Raw genomic sequence first — 16,632 nt, 5'->3', positions numbered from 1 at the left:
AAATCAGTTATGTTACATTAATTATTATTGTGAAACAAATACTAACAAAGAGATAGAGGGGCTGGCCAGTACTTACCTCAGCACAGTACAGCCGATAGATACACAAAAAACAGAACCGAAAATTTACGTTCCTAGCTTTCGGAATTTTGTCCCTTCATCAGGGAGGAGAGAGGGGAAAGAAAGGGAAGAAGGGAAAGTGGATTCAGTTACCCACAATCCAGGTTATGAAGCAACAGGGAAAGGAAAACAGGGAGGGTAGCAAGGATGGAGGCATGGTTGTCAGAGGGAAACCAAAGATATTCTCACACTATTAATATCAGTATTAACTGTATTCAAATTCTGGATGTCACTTGCTGATGGTGAAATTCTAATGGTGAACAACTAAAAACTGCCTGATGTCAGGAAACAGAAGCTATTGTTAACAGGCTTCAAGCTGTGACTCTGGATTGTAGTGGTGTTGACGCACTGGGCAAAGAGAGTGGTGCCTCTGGCAGTGCCTGAGATCCTTGTTGTTGCTGCCCCTTCTGATGTACATGACCTGAGGGTGGGAAATATACTATGGCAATTTCACAATAATTTGGGCAGAAGGTAACTGAGGATATTGTATTATATGGAACCGGGGACCTAGAAACAATGGAGAGGCTTAGTCCCTGTCGTAGCCCTAAGTGGTTTACAACCCCACAACAGGCTACAGCAGTCCACTCACCCAACTGCTGCCCCACACCGAAGCCAGGGTTATTGTGTGGTTCGGCCACCAGTAGAACCCCCCCCCCTCCCCCTCCCCCCCCCCCCCAGGAATGTCCTACACCACACGAGTGTAACCCTAATGTTTGCGTGCTAGAGTAATTGTGGTGTATGCGTACCTGGAGAAAGCGTTTGCGCAGAATCTCTGAGATAGTGTAACTGAGGCAGAATAAGGGGAACCAGCCCATATTCGCTGAGTTAGATGGAAAACTGCCTTAAAAACCATCCACAAATTTGCCGGCACACCAGACCTTGATACTAATCTGCCGGGTGGATTCATGCTGGGGACCGGCATGCTTTCCCACCCAGAAAGCAGTCTGTTAGACTGTACAGCTAACTGGGCACGCTAACTGTGGATATTGGTTGCATAATTGTCTCATAATGTCTCAGCAGTTGCCCATCAACTGCTGAGATGAACCAGAACAGGATACTGCGTGTGTTGAGATAGTGACTCATCTTTCTGGAGTGTCCCGAAAGGCATAGAACTTTGGTACGCTGGTCACTGGGAGCTCCAACATTAGGTAGGTTATGGAGCAAACAGAAAGTAAGACCATAGTTACTCCGTACATTTGTCCCCAACATCAGTTGGGTTATGGAGCAAATCAGGAAAACAGCTGGCAGATCAGCAAGTAAGGCCAGAGTTAGTCAGTATCATGTGGAGGTGGCTCTTCTTGTGGCAACTGCATGCACTGTGTCCAGTCAGCTACAAATCTAAATCTCAGCTCATGTCAGCATGAATGATGTCTCCTACTTGCATTTGCTATCCTTAGTTCCTATACACTGCTGAGTGACGAAGACAACTAGTGGTGTGGAAGTGCAGCTATTACCTGCATTATCATACCCAGTTCTGTTGTTTGGAGCTGGTGGAGAGTTAAATTGGAGACTCAGACAGTTCTGCAACAATCTCAGATGTTGATTACTAGATGGATAATTGTAGTAAAGTTCTAAACACGTGAGGTCATATCATGTCATTACCCAACATGATGAGGCAAGTCAGTGTATTGAGGAGCTCAGTTACAGCTTGTAGTTAACGGCTCTGAGGCGATGCTGCCACAAAAGATGTATTTAAATATATGTCTCGGTAACGAATTACATAATTTAAATTATCAGGGCATGTTTAGAATATTTCCCATATGGATTTAAACAACGAAAATTAATATGCTTGGAACTGTTGATATTAAGTAACGTTTTTGAAACAGGTACCAGCTAGCCTTAAAGTTATGCCTTGAAATGCCAGTTAGCTCCATGCAGTAGAGCTCAGGGACATGGGCTCTGCAGAGTAGTGGTAGTGCAATGCCTGTGAAAGGCTAGCATTGCAGTTTGAGTCTCAGTCAACAGAGAATTTTAACTCATCATAAATGTTCATTGCAAAGTACACATTGCTAAAGAATAGCAATATGTCATCTTATTTGTTATTTAATAAAAGTATGTTTTTGCTTGCTTTTGATAGAACTGCTAATCTGAGGGAATCTCTCTTTACAGCAGTGTCATGACACTTCTGACTTATAAAAAGCTTACTCAAAATTGGGGATTCAGTATATTATACCTTGGATTTGGAATACAGAAACATGTTAACAACATATATTTACAGAGCACAATGAAAATTCCTCCTTTAATGATTTCAGAGATGAAAACCCCTAGTTGCTGGTGTTTATAATAAAAAGCTAAAATTATTTAAGTGAATAACAAGTACAATTTTTGAAAATATTGGTTTATGAAGAGGCATAGTACAGTTACACATACCTTAACAAGATTGTTGGTATCCATCAGTCCAAATTCCAACATCTCTCGTGTGAGAACACCCATGATGCTGTAGAACTCATCAGCACTGTTGACTGCCAATATGCGGCTGTGCAATAAAATTATATTTGATTATTAATTACTTGTATTTCTAGCCAGCTGTTGTACTAGAAATTTCATTGCAGTACATGAGATGTTGAACTTAGATGGTAATCAAAGAAAGGAAAAAAAAATAATTTGTTGACCATTACACTAACTGGAGTGTTTAGTGATTGTGTTTTCTTTTTCTTCAAGCTTAGTCTCTTCTATCAGAATCCATGCAGTGCTTGTATTGAAATATAGTAATAATATGTTCCATATGTGGTATGGCAGCAAGCAGTAGTTTGTATGTAGTAGCAGCTAGCTTGCTAATTACCAATTACCATTCCATTTTCATTAAAGTTCACACCAAACAAAATATAGGGGTTTGTCAACGGTAAACTCTTAAAAATAAAAATATAGTATTGTACACATATTGCATGAAGCTTAATCACTTTTTGACATGATTTCTCCCATATTCAGTGTAAGTTTGCCCTCACTTACAACAGAAAACATTTCCTATGGAAGTCTGCATAACCACTTGTGCGCTATGTGACCTATTTCCTCATCAAAAAACAACTACTTCCTGTCTAGTGCATCACTGAGTGGCCCAAAGATACGGAAATTAATCAGCAAAAACCTTGATAACGGTCTCTTGTATCATGATGATGCCTTTCTCATCACAAAACATGGTCAGCATAACCTTCTCTGCTGATGGCTGAGTTCACATCATCTTTTGTTTGATTGATGAGGAATGATGCAATTGCTTTCTCTCTTTGCTTCTGCCACACAGTTGTGGGTACAGGTACTGCCATCAGTGAGAATTCTTGTGAGGAAGGCTTACAGAAATGAAGGGGAGAAATGATAGTAGTACGAAAAGTACCCTTTGCCACACACTAATGTGGCTTGTGGATCATAGTGGTTAATGTAAATCATTAAGGATGTATTTTTGTGACCCAAAAGTCTTAAGATCTATTTTCTACCCCTGGTCTGGGTATGAAGTATTATTATCTTGGAGAATTCTGCAGTGCATAATGTATAATGTGTTACATAAACAGTAACTTTAAAAAATATTAGGTATTTTGGTTTTACTAAAATTTAAGAACATATAATTCTACTCAAGAAACATATCATAAAAGAAGCAGACCTGTTGTACAGATAAACATATTTTTTCTCAACATTTACTTTACTTCAGTTTTTAGGGTTTTCTGCTACAGTGAATGATACTAAGATCACTGTGCTTTCACTTTCCTGAAGTCTGACACATGTATCTCACAACTCAAAAGAAATTGGTGACACCCAAGGAGATGCAACACCCCTTCCATTTCATGAACAGTTCAAAATAATAAAACTAAGGTTTTTGGCATATGACAGTATGCATACAAGGGAAACTCCCCATCACAACCTCTCAGATTTAGCGGTGAGATGCCCCTGTGGATAGACCATCACAAACTAAACACAGACAAAGCATGAAAACTGGAAGGAGATGTACTGAACTGTGAAGAAAAAAAGCAAACTAAAAACAGGGAATGATTCAAGGACAAGAAGTTCAATAAAGAGGAACATGACATAGCATTGGCATATTGGGTACATGGCCTTGGTGTCAGACTGCCAAGTGGGCGAGCCATGTTCAAAACTGCTTCATGCCATTTATTTCTTTATTTATTTATTTTTTCACAACATTATGAACTGTCCATCCAGTCACTGAAATGTCTGTTCAAAACTGCTTCATGCCATTTATTTATTTATTTTTTCACAACATTATGAACTGTCCATCACGTCACTGAAATGTTTGTTCTCTTTCTTGGCAGTTGTCATACTATACACTGACTAGAGAATACAAGTCATGCAGTAAGAATACATTACTGTCAGAAGTAAATGTGATTAATAGTGAGAGTATGCAAGATACCACATAGATGGCTCACAGAAATGAAAATAAAAAATAAATTGATGTGTACTATGCTACAACAAAGGAATTCAAGAGTCAAGGCTTCCAAAATGGAACACAACTCCAAGAACATTAAAAACATATGTTTTGATGGAGCACGGAGAAACTGTGTGATTGTAAAACTGTTGCTTCATCTGGTGCAACTTATGTGACAAACTATTATGTTTTCATCATTTCCTTGGGAGTGATCACATTCACATTGATACAAACACCTATACTGGGCAAGGAGGCATATCTCACTCACTTGCCAATCATAGAAATTAGGTGTGTTAATAAAAGATTCCTATCATATGACCCACATACTGTCTTAATGCCATGTATAACACACCACACAATTTTACAGTGGAGGATTCAGTTGATCTGTCGCCTTGTCATCATATGTTTGCAATTCCCATTCGAAAGGCACTTCCTTTCCTCTGCTAATAGAGTAGTTGTGCAGAATCAACTGTCATTATAGGTCCCTACCTTACACCTCGCTGTTGCAAACAGATGTTGCACCACAAAAAAGACACAAATCTGAATAAAGCGAACAGTGGAAAAACACGGTTTGCCCACTTGGCAGCCTAACATTGTAATCACTTACCCACGACACTCTTGCTGTTTCAAGCTGCTCTTTATTGTACTTCTTGTTCCTGGACCATTCACTGTTTCTATTTTGCTTTTTCTTTCACAGTCCAGTACAACTTCTTCCTGTTTTTGTGTTCATTTTGTGCTCAGTTTTTGACAGGCTGTCCACTGGGCCCTCTTACCACAAAGTCTGAGGGGGTACGATGGCGAGTTTCCCTTGTTAGGGTCATGTCAGTTTATATGATGGTTAACACTGTTAATTCCAACATCAACCATAATAGTAAAGCAACTGACAGATCACATGTAATGAAAATGCAATTGTTTCCACAAAAACTGTATACTTGGATAATGAAAACTCCAACTGGCACTTCTCTCACATGAAATCCTGAAAGCCATGGACCAAGGCAGTCAGGTAGATACCACTGCTTCACTCTGGTTTGCAGAGGGTAGATACTTGCCAACACCAAGCACTTGTGTCAGTACCACATCAATGCTTATTAACAAAATTAGGTTCATAATGAGAGGTAAAACTAAATGTATGTGGGGACTCAGGATTTCTTGGTAGGGATGATGATGTTTGGTTTGTGGGGCATTCAACTGCGCGGTCATCAGTGCCTGTACAAACCCCCCAATTTTACACGGTTCAATTTTTTACACAATCCAATCTAGCCACTGTCACGACTGATGATGATGATGATGATGATGACAACACAAACACCCAGTCCCCAGGCAGAGAAAATCTCCAACCCGCCTGGGAATTGAACCCAGGACCCTGTGATCCAGCGGCAGCAGTGTTAACCACTAGACCACGAGCTGCGGATGGTTGGGATGATGCAGTGTGTTATGTTGGGTGGAGGGTCACTATGGTTGTAAAAGTAACTTCAAGTGTGCTCCACAGAAGTGTTCTGTGACCACTGCAGTTCATGATGCATGTTAATGACATAGTATACAATATTAATATTACCAGCAACTTCAGACTTTTCACAGAAGATACAATCATTTACAGTGAATTACTGTGTGAAAAAAGTTGCACTAATATTGTGTCCTTTCAAAGTGGTGTTATAATGGTCAACAGCCTTAGTTCCTATATCAACTGACGTTCTGAAGGAAATGTTTTAAATGGAATGGTTAACTTTCTTTAGCATGGGGGAGAGGCTTGTGCCTTGAGGTGGCACATACTTTGAGCCAGTATTACATCTCTGGTCATTACTCTCTGACGTCATTCTTTTTCGCACCAAAGATTGCCTACACTGGTATGAGCATAGCCAGAAGTTGTTTCAGGAACAAGGAGCAACAGTTTCAATTTCCTACGAAAATCATGATTTTGTCACCTAAAAGTAAGTTTTTCTGTCCTTAATTCAATATCAGTACAGCTACATATGTAGCAATAAATGGAAACTGAAATGGTTAGTGTTTTTGATAGAAATATATCGTAGTAACCATACTATGATATTCTTGCAGTGTTGTTATTGTACATTACATAAACCATTTATTAAAGTGGGTGGAAAATTGTATCTTGTGCCAGTCGTTGTACTGTACCTTGAGCGTGGCCCAAGGTACAATGCATTGTTAGGTAGATAACAGAATGTACTGCAATAACTGCAGTATTAATTTTGACAGATGCCAAGGAGCAAGATGGGTAACAAGATCACAAATGTCTCTGGAAGCTCTGAAAGAAGTTGCAGCTGTAGTAGAGGTTGGACTATCATTAAGAAAAGCAGTGAAAGATTTTCATGTTTCAAGAGCCACTCTACAGAGATACTTACAAAATCCTAAATATGTGTCCTACAGAAATTGTACAGTCCAAAGGTATTAAATTCTGCAGAAGAAAATGAGTATGTTGATTATCTCATAACTGCCTATAAAATGCACTATGGATTGTCCCGAATTGAGTTACAAAAATTGGCATTCCAGTTTGGAACATCGCAGAATAAAAACATGCCTCCATCTTCGGACAAAAATAGAGAAGCTGGTAAACAAAGATACACAGACTTCATGAAACACCATGAACAACTAAGCCTAAGATAGCCTGAAGCAACGAGCCCAGCTCATTCATCAAGTGTTAAGAGGCACAATGCAGCAGCGTTCTTGAGCAATTTACAATGGTGTAACCTTCATTATGTTGCCAGCATATAGTAGCCACAAGCTGCTCCATCTAGACAAAACTGTTTCTGGTCCATAAAAAATTTTACACATCACTGTATGTGCAGAATGGCTGCAGCCACATCCTAGAAAGCCTATAACCATTTACAATGTTGCTGAAAATTCAATCTGGACTTCGAGCAACTGGGATATGACTCATAAATGGGAACACATTCCAAGATGATGAATTCCTCATGCTATATGTGATGGATAGACAACAACATACTTGTGAATACAGAGGCTGCATCTAGGAACGATGAACTGGTAGCAGGACAAACTGGTATTTCTACTCAGCCACTACAGTCATCCCCTACTGAGTTGCTACTGAAAGCTTTTCACAAAGCAATGGGCGTACAGAAGGGAAAAGAAAGTGTGGTGCATCAAGAGTGTTGACTGACACATCTCAAAAGTAGGCAATAGAAACACAGCATACTGCATGAGAAGAAAAAAGAAGGGGTCAACAGCTAGCAAAAGGAACAACTGAAGTCAAATGCAGAAGGAAGGAAAACTAAGAAGAAAATTATAGATGACTCTGTGTCAGACAATAACTCCAGTCCAAGTGATTGGTGTGAGGATGGAGTCAGTGACATAAGTTTGAAAGATTTCTTGTTGCAAAGACAGTCAGACAAAAATGAAGCAGATGATATTTCATTTGATGTAGACACAGACTTACACGAACCACAACATTCTCGACAACAAGAAACATTTTGTGGGAGAGTTGACTGAAATTTCTACGAAAGGGAAGAGTAAATGTAACATTTGTATGGCCTTTACTAGATGATTTTGGTGAAATTTTGCAAGAACATGCTGTCAGATTACTTCCAGAACCAGCATTAGGAAAGCATGGGGAACTAAGATTCCCTCTTCTTCTTCATGGCTACAACATAAATTAATCAGAAATGGATTAAACTTTCTCATAGACATTAACAATACGCAAGTTGAGATTAACAATGTGTAAGAGATACAGAGGCTTCATACAGTAAAAGTAACTTTTGTTTTTTAACTCTTAATTAACATTCACTTCGATGCCTAATTGTCTACAACAATTGTAGAACTACCGGTAGTGTCTGTTTATTTGGATGTTGCGTTTAGCAGCCCTGTGCTTACGTTAAATAAATTGTTTATAATAAATGGCTTGTTGATTTATTTTCAACTGTGGCTTATGGCACATGATCACATTGTACCTTGAGCCGAATATAACATGTTTTAAAAATGTCTCTATAAGGCAGCCGTTAAAAAAAAAAATGTGTGTTGTAATTCATTTGATAGGAAAGAAGACAAGGAATGCAATAAGACGTCGTACAACAAGCACATCCAAAACCTTATTATTGCGTCTGCTGAAGACGATCCAAAAAATGCGGGCAGTGATACAACACTTGTTGATGTTTGTTAATGTGACAAATGTAGTAAATCTGAGAGACAAGCGCCTGGTTATCAGGGCAGTATCTGTCATTATACGCAGCAATAAGCCTTGATGAAGCTAGTATAATAATATCTACTTCTTCTTGACTTCGCAGTCATTATACGCAGCAATAAGACATGATAAAGCTAGTACTTCTTCTTGACCTCGCATTATATGACAGAGAGACTTAATCTGAATGTTGTAAACAGAATTTTATGCCAACTATTAGTGTATCACATAGTAATAATTTCACATATGTGGTTGGTAAAGTAAACAGCTTCTTGTGGAAACAACTGATTTTCGTTACATGTGCTCTACCAGTGTTTTGGAATCCATGGCAGTTGACATGGAGCCCACTCGGTTCGAGAAACCTCATTACCTTCACGCTCAGAACGCTCAGTCCATAGATGTTCCTACTATCTACTATGCGAATATCGGAGTTATACCTGGGAAGTCCCTCTATTGAATAATGTGGGCGAAAATAACGCCCTTTCGTTCCGTTTCACGAGAATGAGACTGTGTCAGTATTTATGTAGTATACGGATGCAATAGTTGAAACAACATTACCTTCTGCAATTTATAATGAATATATCGGAAGCAGTGCTTAATTTATGAAATTTTAGGTGTCCGAACGCACCTATTCAGCCATGCAACCGCCCTCCCCCTTGAGTTAAAACTTATAATGAGAATCCATTCTTTTACAAAATAATGTTCTGGAATCAGGTTTTTAAAACATAATTTCTTACAATCAAAACAATAAAAACTGCACGATTTATCATAAACAATATGTGCTACCGCTGTAACCGTAACAGTGGCACTATGCTCACTAGTCCTACTCGTTACATATCGGCAGAAGTCGGCAGTTTTCGTGAGTATGACGTCATGTTTTCAGCTGCTACCAACCTCAACGTTGAAACACAGGACAACTAAAACAATTGCTCGAACAGTTGCATTGTAGCTGCTTGGGGAAGCGGAGGTTTTTGGTCTACATATGTATTCCTATATTTTAGAAAAGCTAACCATTATTCTTCTGGAAATACGTATTTTTGACTGAAATATTTCATTAACTAATATGTTATTCCAGTTACATAATGCCTCGCCTCACGCCGCACATTATATTTACGTTGCGATTTAACGCACATGTACTATTCTAGTAATTGTTCCAGTGAATTCAAATAAAAAAAAAAAAACCCTGGGAGTTGGAGGAAGGCCGTTCCGACAGAAATTAAGCCCTTTCGGAGGTCGGCAGCATATGCCAATAATATTAAGTACGGTACGGTATGTAGCCGTCCCACTACCATATATATAGCGACAGGGACATTAGAGCGAGTGATGACCAAGATCCCTAAAAGCGACATAAAATTTTTGCTAGGTGATTTCAGCGCACAAATCGGCAGAGAACGAAGTCACCAGATAACTGTGGGAAAGTTATCTGCTCACAAATATACAGACAAAAATGGCATGAGACTCATCGAACTATTCCAGCAGAAGAAGCTGAAGATTATGATAACATCCCTCAGATTTTAAAACATTGATAATGTCACATCTCAGTAGCACCATCTATTAGCGAAACCTGGAATATACGTAAATGCTTTAAGGCGGAAGCGATTTACGCTGGAAAAGATTAGTTCCAATTTTGGCCACCTGGTGCAAATCTTGCGCTGTACAGCCGACATGTCCGGCGCTCGTATTGAACAAACAGTTTAAGAGGCATTAAATAATAAAGTCAACATTATGCCTGTGGTGTCACCGCTAGACACCACACTTGCTAGGTGGTAACTTAAATCGGCCGCGGTCCTGTAGTACATGTTGGACCCGCGTGTCGCCACTGTGTAATCGCTAACCTAGCGCCACCACATGGCAGGTCACAAGACACGGACATGACCTCGCCCCAGTTGTACGGACGACATAGCTTGCGACCAGACGTACGAAGCTTTCCTCTCATTTGCCGAGAGACAGATAGAATAGCCTTCAGCTTAGTCCATAGCTACTACCTAGCAAGGCGCCATTTGTATCAGTGCTTATAGCTTACTACTATTCAAGAGATGTATTCCAACAAGAGAATAAAAGTTAAGTAACATCTACGTACTTTTCTTCTTATTCATTAATAAGTCTCATGTTCCAGAACTTCAAGCCCGTCTGCGTTAGTTTAGCGTGCACCTAGCTACCTCATTGTGTCTAGGCTGTATGGTCTAGACACAACATTAATTGGCGACGAGTAAAAGAGTTTGTATTAATTCGTTTGTGTCATGGCTTCGCCACATTCTCCAGATGTACTGTCCGAATTTTTTCGCTTGCAGGATCAGCAGACGCAGGCGTTATTGGAAGCCCTAGGACAGCTCGTCCAGGGTCAACGTGCGCTGCAAACCGATGCGGCAGCCGCCGCTTCATCGCTACCGCAGTCACACAACGCTGTCGCACCGCCATTTAGGCCCTTTGAGGCCGAGTGCGAAACCTGGACTGAGTGGGCCAGCCAGTTCAACTTTCATCTCGAAGCATACAGAATTCAAGGTAAAGAGCGGCAGCCGTTTTTGCTTTCTTGTGTCGGTGTGTCTACCTACCGTGTGATAGTGAAATTGTTTCCCCGACGCGACGTAGCAACTCTGTCCTACGAAGAAATTTTGTCTGCTTTAGATGCCTATTTCAAAGAAACGGTAAATGTAGTTGCAAAACGGTATACGTTCTTTCGTACAAAACGTACGGCCGGTCAGACTAATAGGGAGTGGGTAGCAACTTTGCAAGGACTTACTAGAGACTGTGCGTTTGCCTGTGAATGTGGCCTCCCATATTCAGACACTATGGTGCGTGATGCAATAGCACAGAACGTTTCTGATGTTCGCATACGGGAACAGATTTTGAAACTAGTAAATCCCTCCCTTCAACAAGTGATCGACATATTGGATAGGCAAGACACACTTGACTTTGCTCAGGCATCATTTGAAACTTCGCCAGCAGTGTGTCACATTAACGGGCCCGCCGGGCCCGCTGCACGGGACGCTAAACGGCCCTCGCGCCCGTCCGCACAGCAGCGGCAGCCTACCTTGCAAACACGTGCGCCGCGTAAGCAAGCAACTGCAGTGAAATCATGCCCGCGGTGTGCAACTAGACATTCGCGTGAAAATTGCCCATCACGCCAAGCTATTTGCTTTTACTGTCACAAGAAGGGACATGTTCAAAGTGTTTGCCAGAAAAAGCTTAGATCAGACAATCACAATCATTCCAGGCCTTTTGCTTCGCGCCGGAATCGAACCCAGGACAATCAGGCTCGTGGACCTTCACCCATGGACATTCATGTAGTTCATTCCCACCCGTCCAGTGACACTTTAGCTAACAGTGACTGTGTTCGTCCCACCAAAAGTGTGCGTCGACGTCGCCGGAATTCCCGTAAAGTCGCAAGTGCTTCTGTACCTGTATCAGTTCAAATTGCACGTGACAGTCGCTCTTGTCGTCAGCAGGACAATAAACTTTTTGTGGACTTAGACTTTGACGGCAAAGTGATCCCATTCCAGCTCGATACCGGAGCTGCAGTTTCATTGATTACTCACGACACGTACAAACAACTGGGCAAACCGCCATTGCGTGCCGCAAATGTTAAGTTACATAGTTACTCAGGACAGCAGATCCCTGTGTTAGGACAGTGCAGCCTTATTGCAACATACAAGGGACAAACAAAACTTGTGTCATTTTACGTTCTTCGTTCTTCTAGTGCTGTGAACTTGTTTGGTTTAGATTTGTTTCAATTGTTTAATATGTCTATAGTAAATCAGGTCCTATCAGTGAATCAGACTGTGCCTTCCGCCAGTGTTTCTAGTCTTTGTGAAGAATTTGCAGACATTTTTGCACCGGGCCTTGGTTGCGCTAAGGACTATGAAGCGCATTTGGAACTGAAAGAAAACGCACAACCGAAATTTTTCAGAGCGCGCAATGTTCCCCACGCATTGCGTGATGAGGTCGCAAGAACATTACACGATTTAGAATCTCAAGGTGTAATTGAACGTGTGCAGGCTTCTCTCTGGGCCTCACCCTTAGTAATTTTGCCAAAACCTTCCGGAAAATTGAGACTTTGTGTGGACTTCAAGGCAACTGTGAATCCACAACTTGTGACTGCTACTTTTCCTTTGCCCCGCCCGGAAGATCTTTTTGACAAACTGTGCCCGGGACAATATTTTTCAAAATTGGACCTCGCAGATGCGTACTTGCAACTACCTGTGGACGAAGAATCCCAGCGCGTATTAGTGGTAAACACGCATCTTGGCTTGTATCGCTTCAAAAGACTGCCATTCGGGTGTGCATCCGCCCCTGCTTTGTTTCAGCAATATTTACAAACTATTTGTGCGTCGGTCCCTACTGCTGCGAACTATCTGGACGATATTGTGATCTCAGGAAAGACAGAAGCCGAACATTTGCAAAATCTCCGAACATTATTTCAGGTCTTGCGTCAAAATGGTCTTCGCTTGAGGAAGGACAAATGTGTGTTTTTTGCTCGGGACTTACCCTACCTGGGGCATGTCATAAATGCCCAAGGTATACATCCGAGTCCAGAGCACCTCTGTGCTATACAGGATTTACCTGCTCCGCAGAATTTAAAACAGCTACAGAGTGTGCTGGGTAAAATTCATTATTATGCAAAGTTTGTGCGCAATGCTTCTTCCATTTCAGCTCCGCTTCATCGCTTACGCCGTAAAGGTGTTCCGTTCGTCTGGACGACGGAATGCGAACGCGCCTTTCGCCAGTTGAAATCAGCGTTACTTTCAAATACTTGCCTTACGCCTTTCGATCCCCAGAAACCCCTTTTGTTGATGGTAGATGCATCGGATTTCGGGATCGGTGCTGTGCTTGCGCACAAGGATGGCTCGCGTGATCGCCCTATTGCCTTTGCGTCAAAATTGCTCTCATCTGCGCAAAGAAATTATTCACAAATAGAGAAAGAAGCTTTAGCTCTCGTGTTTGGTGTTACCAAGTTCCATGACTTCTTGTATGGTCGTCACTTTATAATCATCACGGACCACAAACCTTTGACATCGCTTTTTCATCCGAACAAGCCTGTCCCTCCACGTACAGCGCAGAAATTCATTCGCTGGTCACTTTTTCTCTCGCAGTACCGCTACGATATCTTGTATCGGTCCACTGCTAAGCACGGAAACGCTGATGCGTTGTCCCGTTTGCCTGTTGCTGAGGATAAAGCATTCGATTCTTCCGAACTTGCTTGCATGTTTATTGATTCGGAAGCCGATGACGTGGTCGAATCGTTTCCGATTGATTTTCGTCGTGTAGCTACAGCCACAGCTGCTGACCCTGTCCTTGCTACTGTTTTGCGTTTTGTTGCTACGCAATGGCCCTTGTCAAAGTCACGGATCGAAGATCCTTTGGTTCGCCGTTTTTTTGCTCACAAGGAGAGACTTTTTGTACGACGTGGTGTTTTGTTGTTGCGTTCTGATAATGATCAATCCCGAGTCGTAGTCCCACGTTCGTTACAGTCCTCTGTCTTACAGCTTCTTCACCAAGGACATTGGGGTATAGTGCGTACGAAACAACTTGCTCGTCAGCACTGTACTTGGTTCGGAATCGATGCTGTGATTACACATATGTGCTCCTCTTGCGTGGCGTGTGCCGAACAACAATCCGCACCGCCGCGTAAATTCTTTGCATGGCCGAAAGCCACTTCCCCTTGGCAACGCTTGCATATCGATTTTGCTGGTCCATTCTGGAATGCTCGATGGTTGGTTGTGGTCGATGCTTTCAGTAATTTTCCTTTTGTTGTCCGGATGTCTTCCACGACGTCTTCTGCCACAATCCAAGCCTTGTCTGCTATCTTTTGCATTGAAGGTCTTCCGCAGACTATTGTTTCCGACAATGGCCCACAATTCATGTCCGCAGAATTTCAGTCATTCTGCAAGGCCAATGGTATTCAACATCTGACTTCCGCGCCGTTTTCGCCTCAGTCAAACGGTGCCGCTGAACGATTGGTCCGGACTTTCAAGTCCCAGATGTTGAAATTGAAAGAGTCGCATTCTCGGGAGGACGCTTTGTTGCTCTTTTTGTCTTCGTATCGCTCTCAGCCCCGCGATGGCCGCTCGCCGGCTGAATTGCTCCATGGTCGATCTCATCGCACCCTGATGTCTTTGCTGCATCCGCCGCATCGGGTTCCTGTGCAGCGGCAGACTCCGGTTTTTGCTCCTGGCGACGTTGTCTATTATCGCAACTATCGCGGTTCACGGCGTTGGCTCGCAGGGCGCATTCTTCGCTGCCTCGGCCGCGCGATGTATTTGGTTTTGGGGGCCTCTGGTGAGGTGCGACGGCATCTCAATCAGCTGCGCCTCTGTCGTCGCCTGGGTTCTGCCGCTCCCCGTCTGCTTTCAGCGACGGAGCCGTCAGGTCAGCGCCCTGGGGCCCCATCTACTGGCTCGCCTCATCCCCAGGTGTTACCGACGCTGCCTTCCATTTTGCCTCATGGCGTCGCGCCGCCGCCGCAGCCGCCGCCGCCGGCGCCGCCCGCAGCGGACGCTTCGCTGCAGCCGCCACGCGCCTCCCTGGGTCGCGCGCCGCCGCTCGCTTCCCGTGCCCAGCCGTCCTCCGCCATGGACCTCTTGCCCGCTCCGGACCAGATGTCGTCGTCGCGCGTCGGCTTCCCCGACGCAATGGAGGTCGACCCTTCTTGTATCATTACGTGCGCATACACCGCATGTTGACGTGCACCCTGGACTAGGTTTGCAGGCGTTTCCTAGCTCCCCTCGGACCGAATGGCCGGGTGCGGGTGGCACGGCCTCGCCTGTTGTTAGGCTCCCCACCTCATCGCATACGTCAACATGGGGTCCTCCCCACGGCGGGCGGAAGCCTTATCTCACGACCGTTCGCCGATTTGCGGGGGAGGAATGTGGTGTCACCGCTAGACACCACACTTGCTAGGTGGTAACTTAAATCGGCCGCGGTCCTGTAGTACATGTTGGACCCGCGTGTCGCCACTGTGTAATCGCTAACCTAGCGCCACCACATGGCAGGTCACAAGACACGGACATGACCTCGCCCCAGTTGTACGGACGACATAGCTTGCGACCAGACGTACGAAGCTTTCCTCTCATTTGCCGAGAGACAGATAGAATAGCCTTCAGCTTAGTCCATAGCTACTACCTAGCAAGGCGCCATTTGTATCAGTGCTTATAGCTTACTACTATTCAAGAGATGTATTCCAACAAGAGAATAAAAGTTAAGTAACATCTACGTACTTTTCTTCTTATTCATTAATAAGTCTCATGTTCCAGAACTTCAAGCCCGTCTGCGTTAGTTTAGCGTGCACCTAGCTACCTCATTGTGTCTAGGCTGTATGGTCAGGACACAACAATGCCTTTCTCACGTGTTTGACATTTTCTGCCCACGTCCTGTTCCTAGTAAATTACAGATGGAAATATTTCTTCTGTGCGTCCTTCTTGCATTCAAACGCCAGATTTGCACCTGGTGGCCAAAATTGGAACTATTTTTTTTCCAGAGTAAATCGGTTGCGGATTAATGCATTAGAATGTTTACCGAGTTTCGCTGGCATTCGATAATTACAGTCCACACTGGACCTCTGTGTGTAGCTGCACTTTGATTATAACCACTCTGTACTTTGTGCGGGTTTGTAAGAACTTGATAGTAAAAGGCGACGTCCTTAGGTGCTAAGGTGTGTGTGTGTGTGTGTGTGTGTGTGTAGGAAGTGAGCGGCTTGTTGTGGTAGTGCCAGTGGCTTACTCGGCGAGTCCGTCCCAGATGGCGAGCGCCGTCCGCAGGAGCACCTCGTTGCCCTCGAGGAAGATGAGGTCCCAGACGCGCAGCACGGCCGGCTGCGGCAGGCAGTTGGAGAAGAGCGTCAGGAACCACTGCATCGTGAACACGTTCGTCAGCGGCGGCTCGTAGCTCGTACCTGCACACCGGACACATACCTAGTGACATGCGCGTCAGCAAGAGGGACGGAGTCCCGCTTAAATGATATGCAGAATCTTAACACTACAACACTAAAGGGGGGGATAACGTCACG

General features: G+C 43.3%; 1 protein-coding gene across 1 annotated transcript in view; it reads right to left on the bottom strand.

Moving 5' to 3' along the window:
• The window catches only part of LOC126201832 (uncharacterized), an 827,155-nt gene that overhangs the window by 68,833 nt on the left and 741,690 nt on the right, over positions 1–16,632 (bottom strand). The window contains exons 5-6 of the mRNA XM_049936816.1: positions 16,347–16,518; positions 2,488–2,593 (exon numbers count right to left, since the gene is read on the bottom strand). Coding sequence (XP_049792773.1) covers positions 2,488–2,593; positions 16,347–16,518 — 278 coding nt within the window. The remainder of the gene's footprint in view (positions 1–2,487; positions 2,594–16,346; positions 16,519–16,632) is intronic.

This window comes from Schistocerca nitens, chromosome 1 (assembly GCF_023898315.1).
Source record: "Schistocerca nitens isolate TAMUIC-IGC-003100 chromosome 1, iqSchNite1.1, whole genome shotgun sequence".
Lineage (NCBI taxonomy): Eukaryota > Metazoa > Arthropoda > Insecta > Orthoptera > Acrididae > Schistocerca > Schistocerca nitens.
The sequence above is the reverse complement of the archived record's forward strand: the minus strand, read 5'-3'. Positions and strand labels throughout refer to the sequence as shown.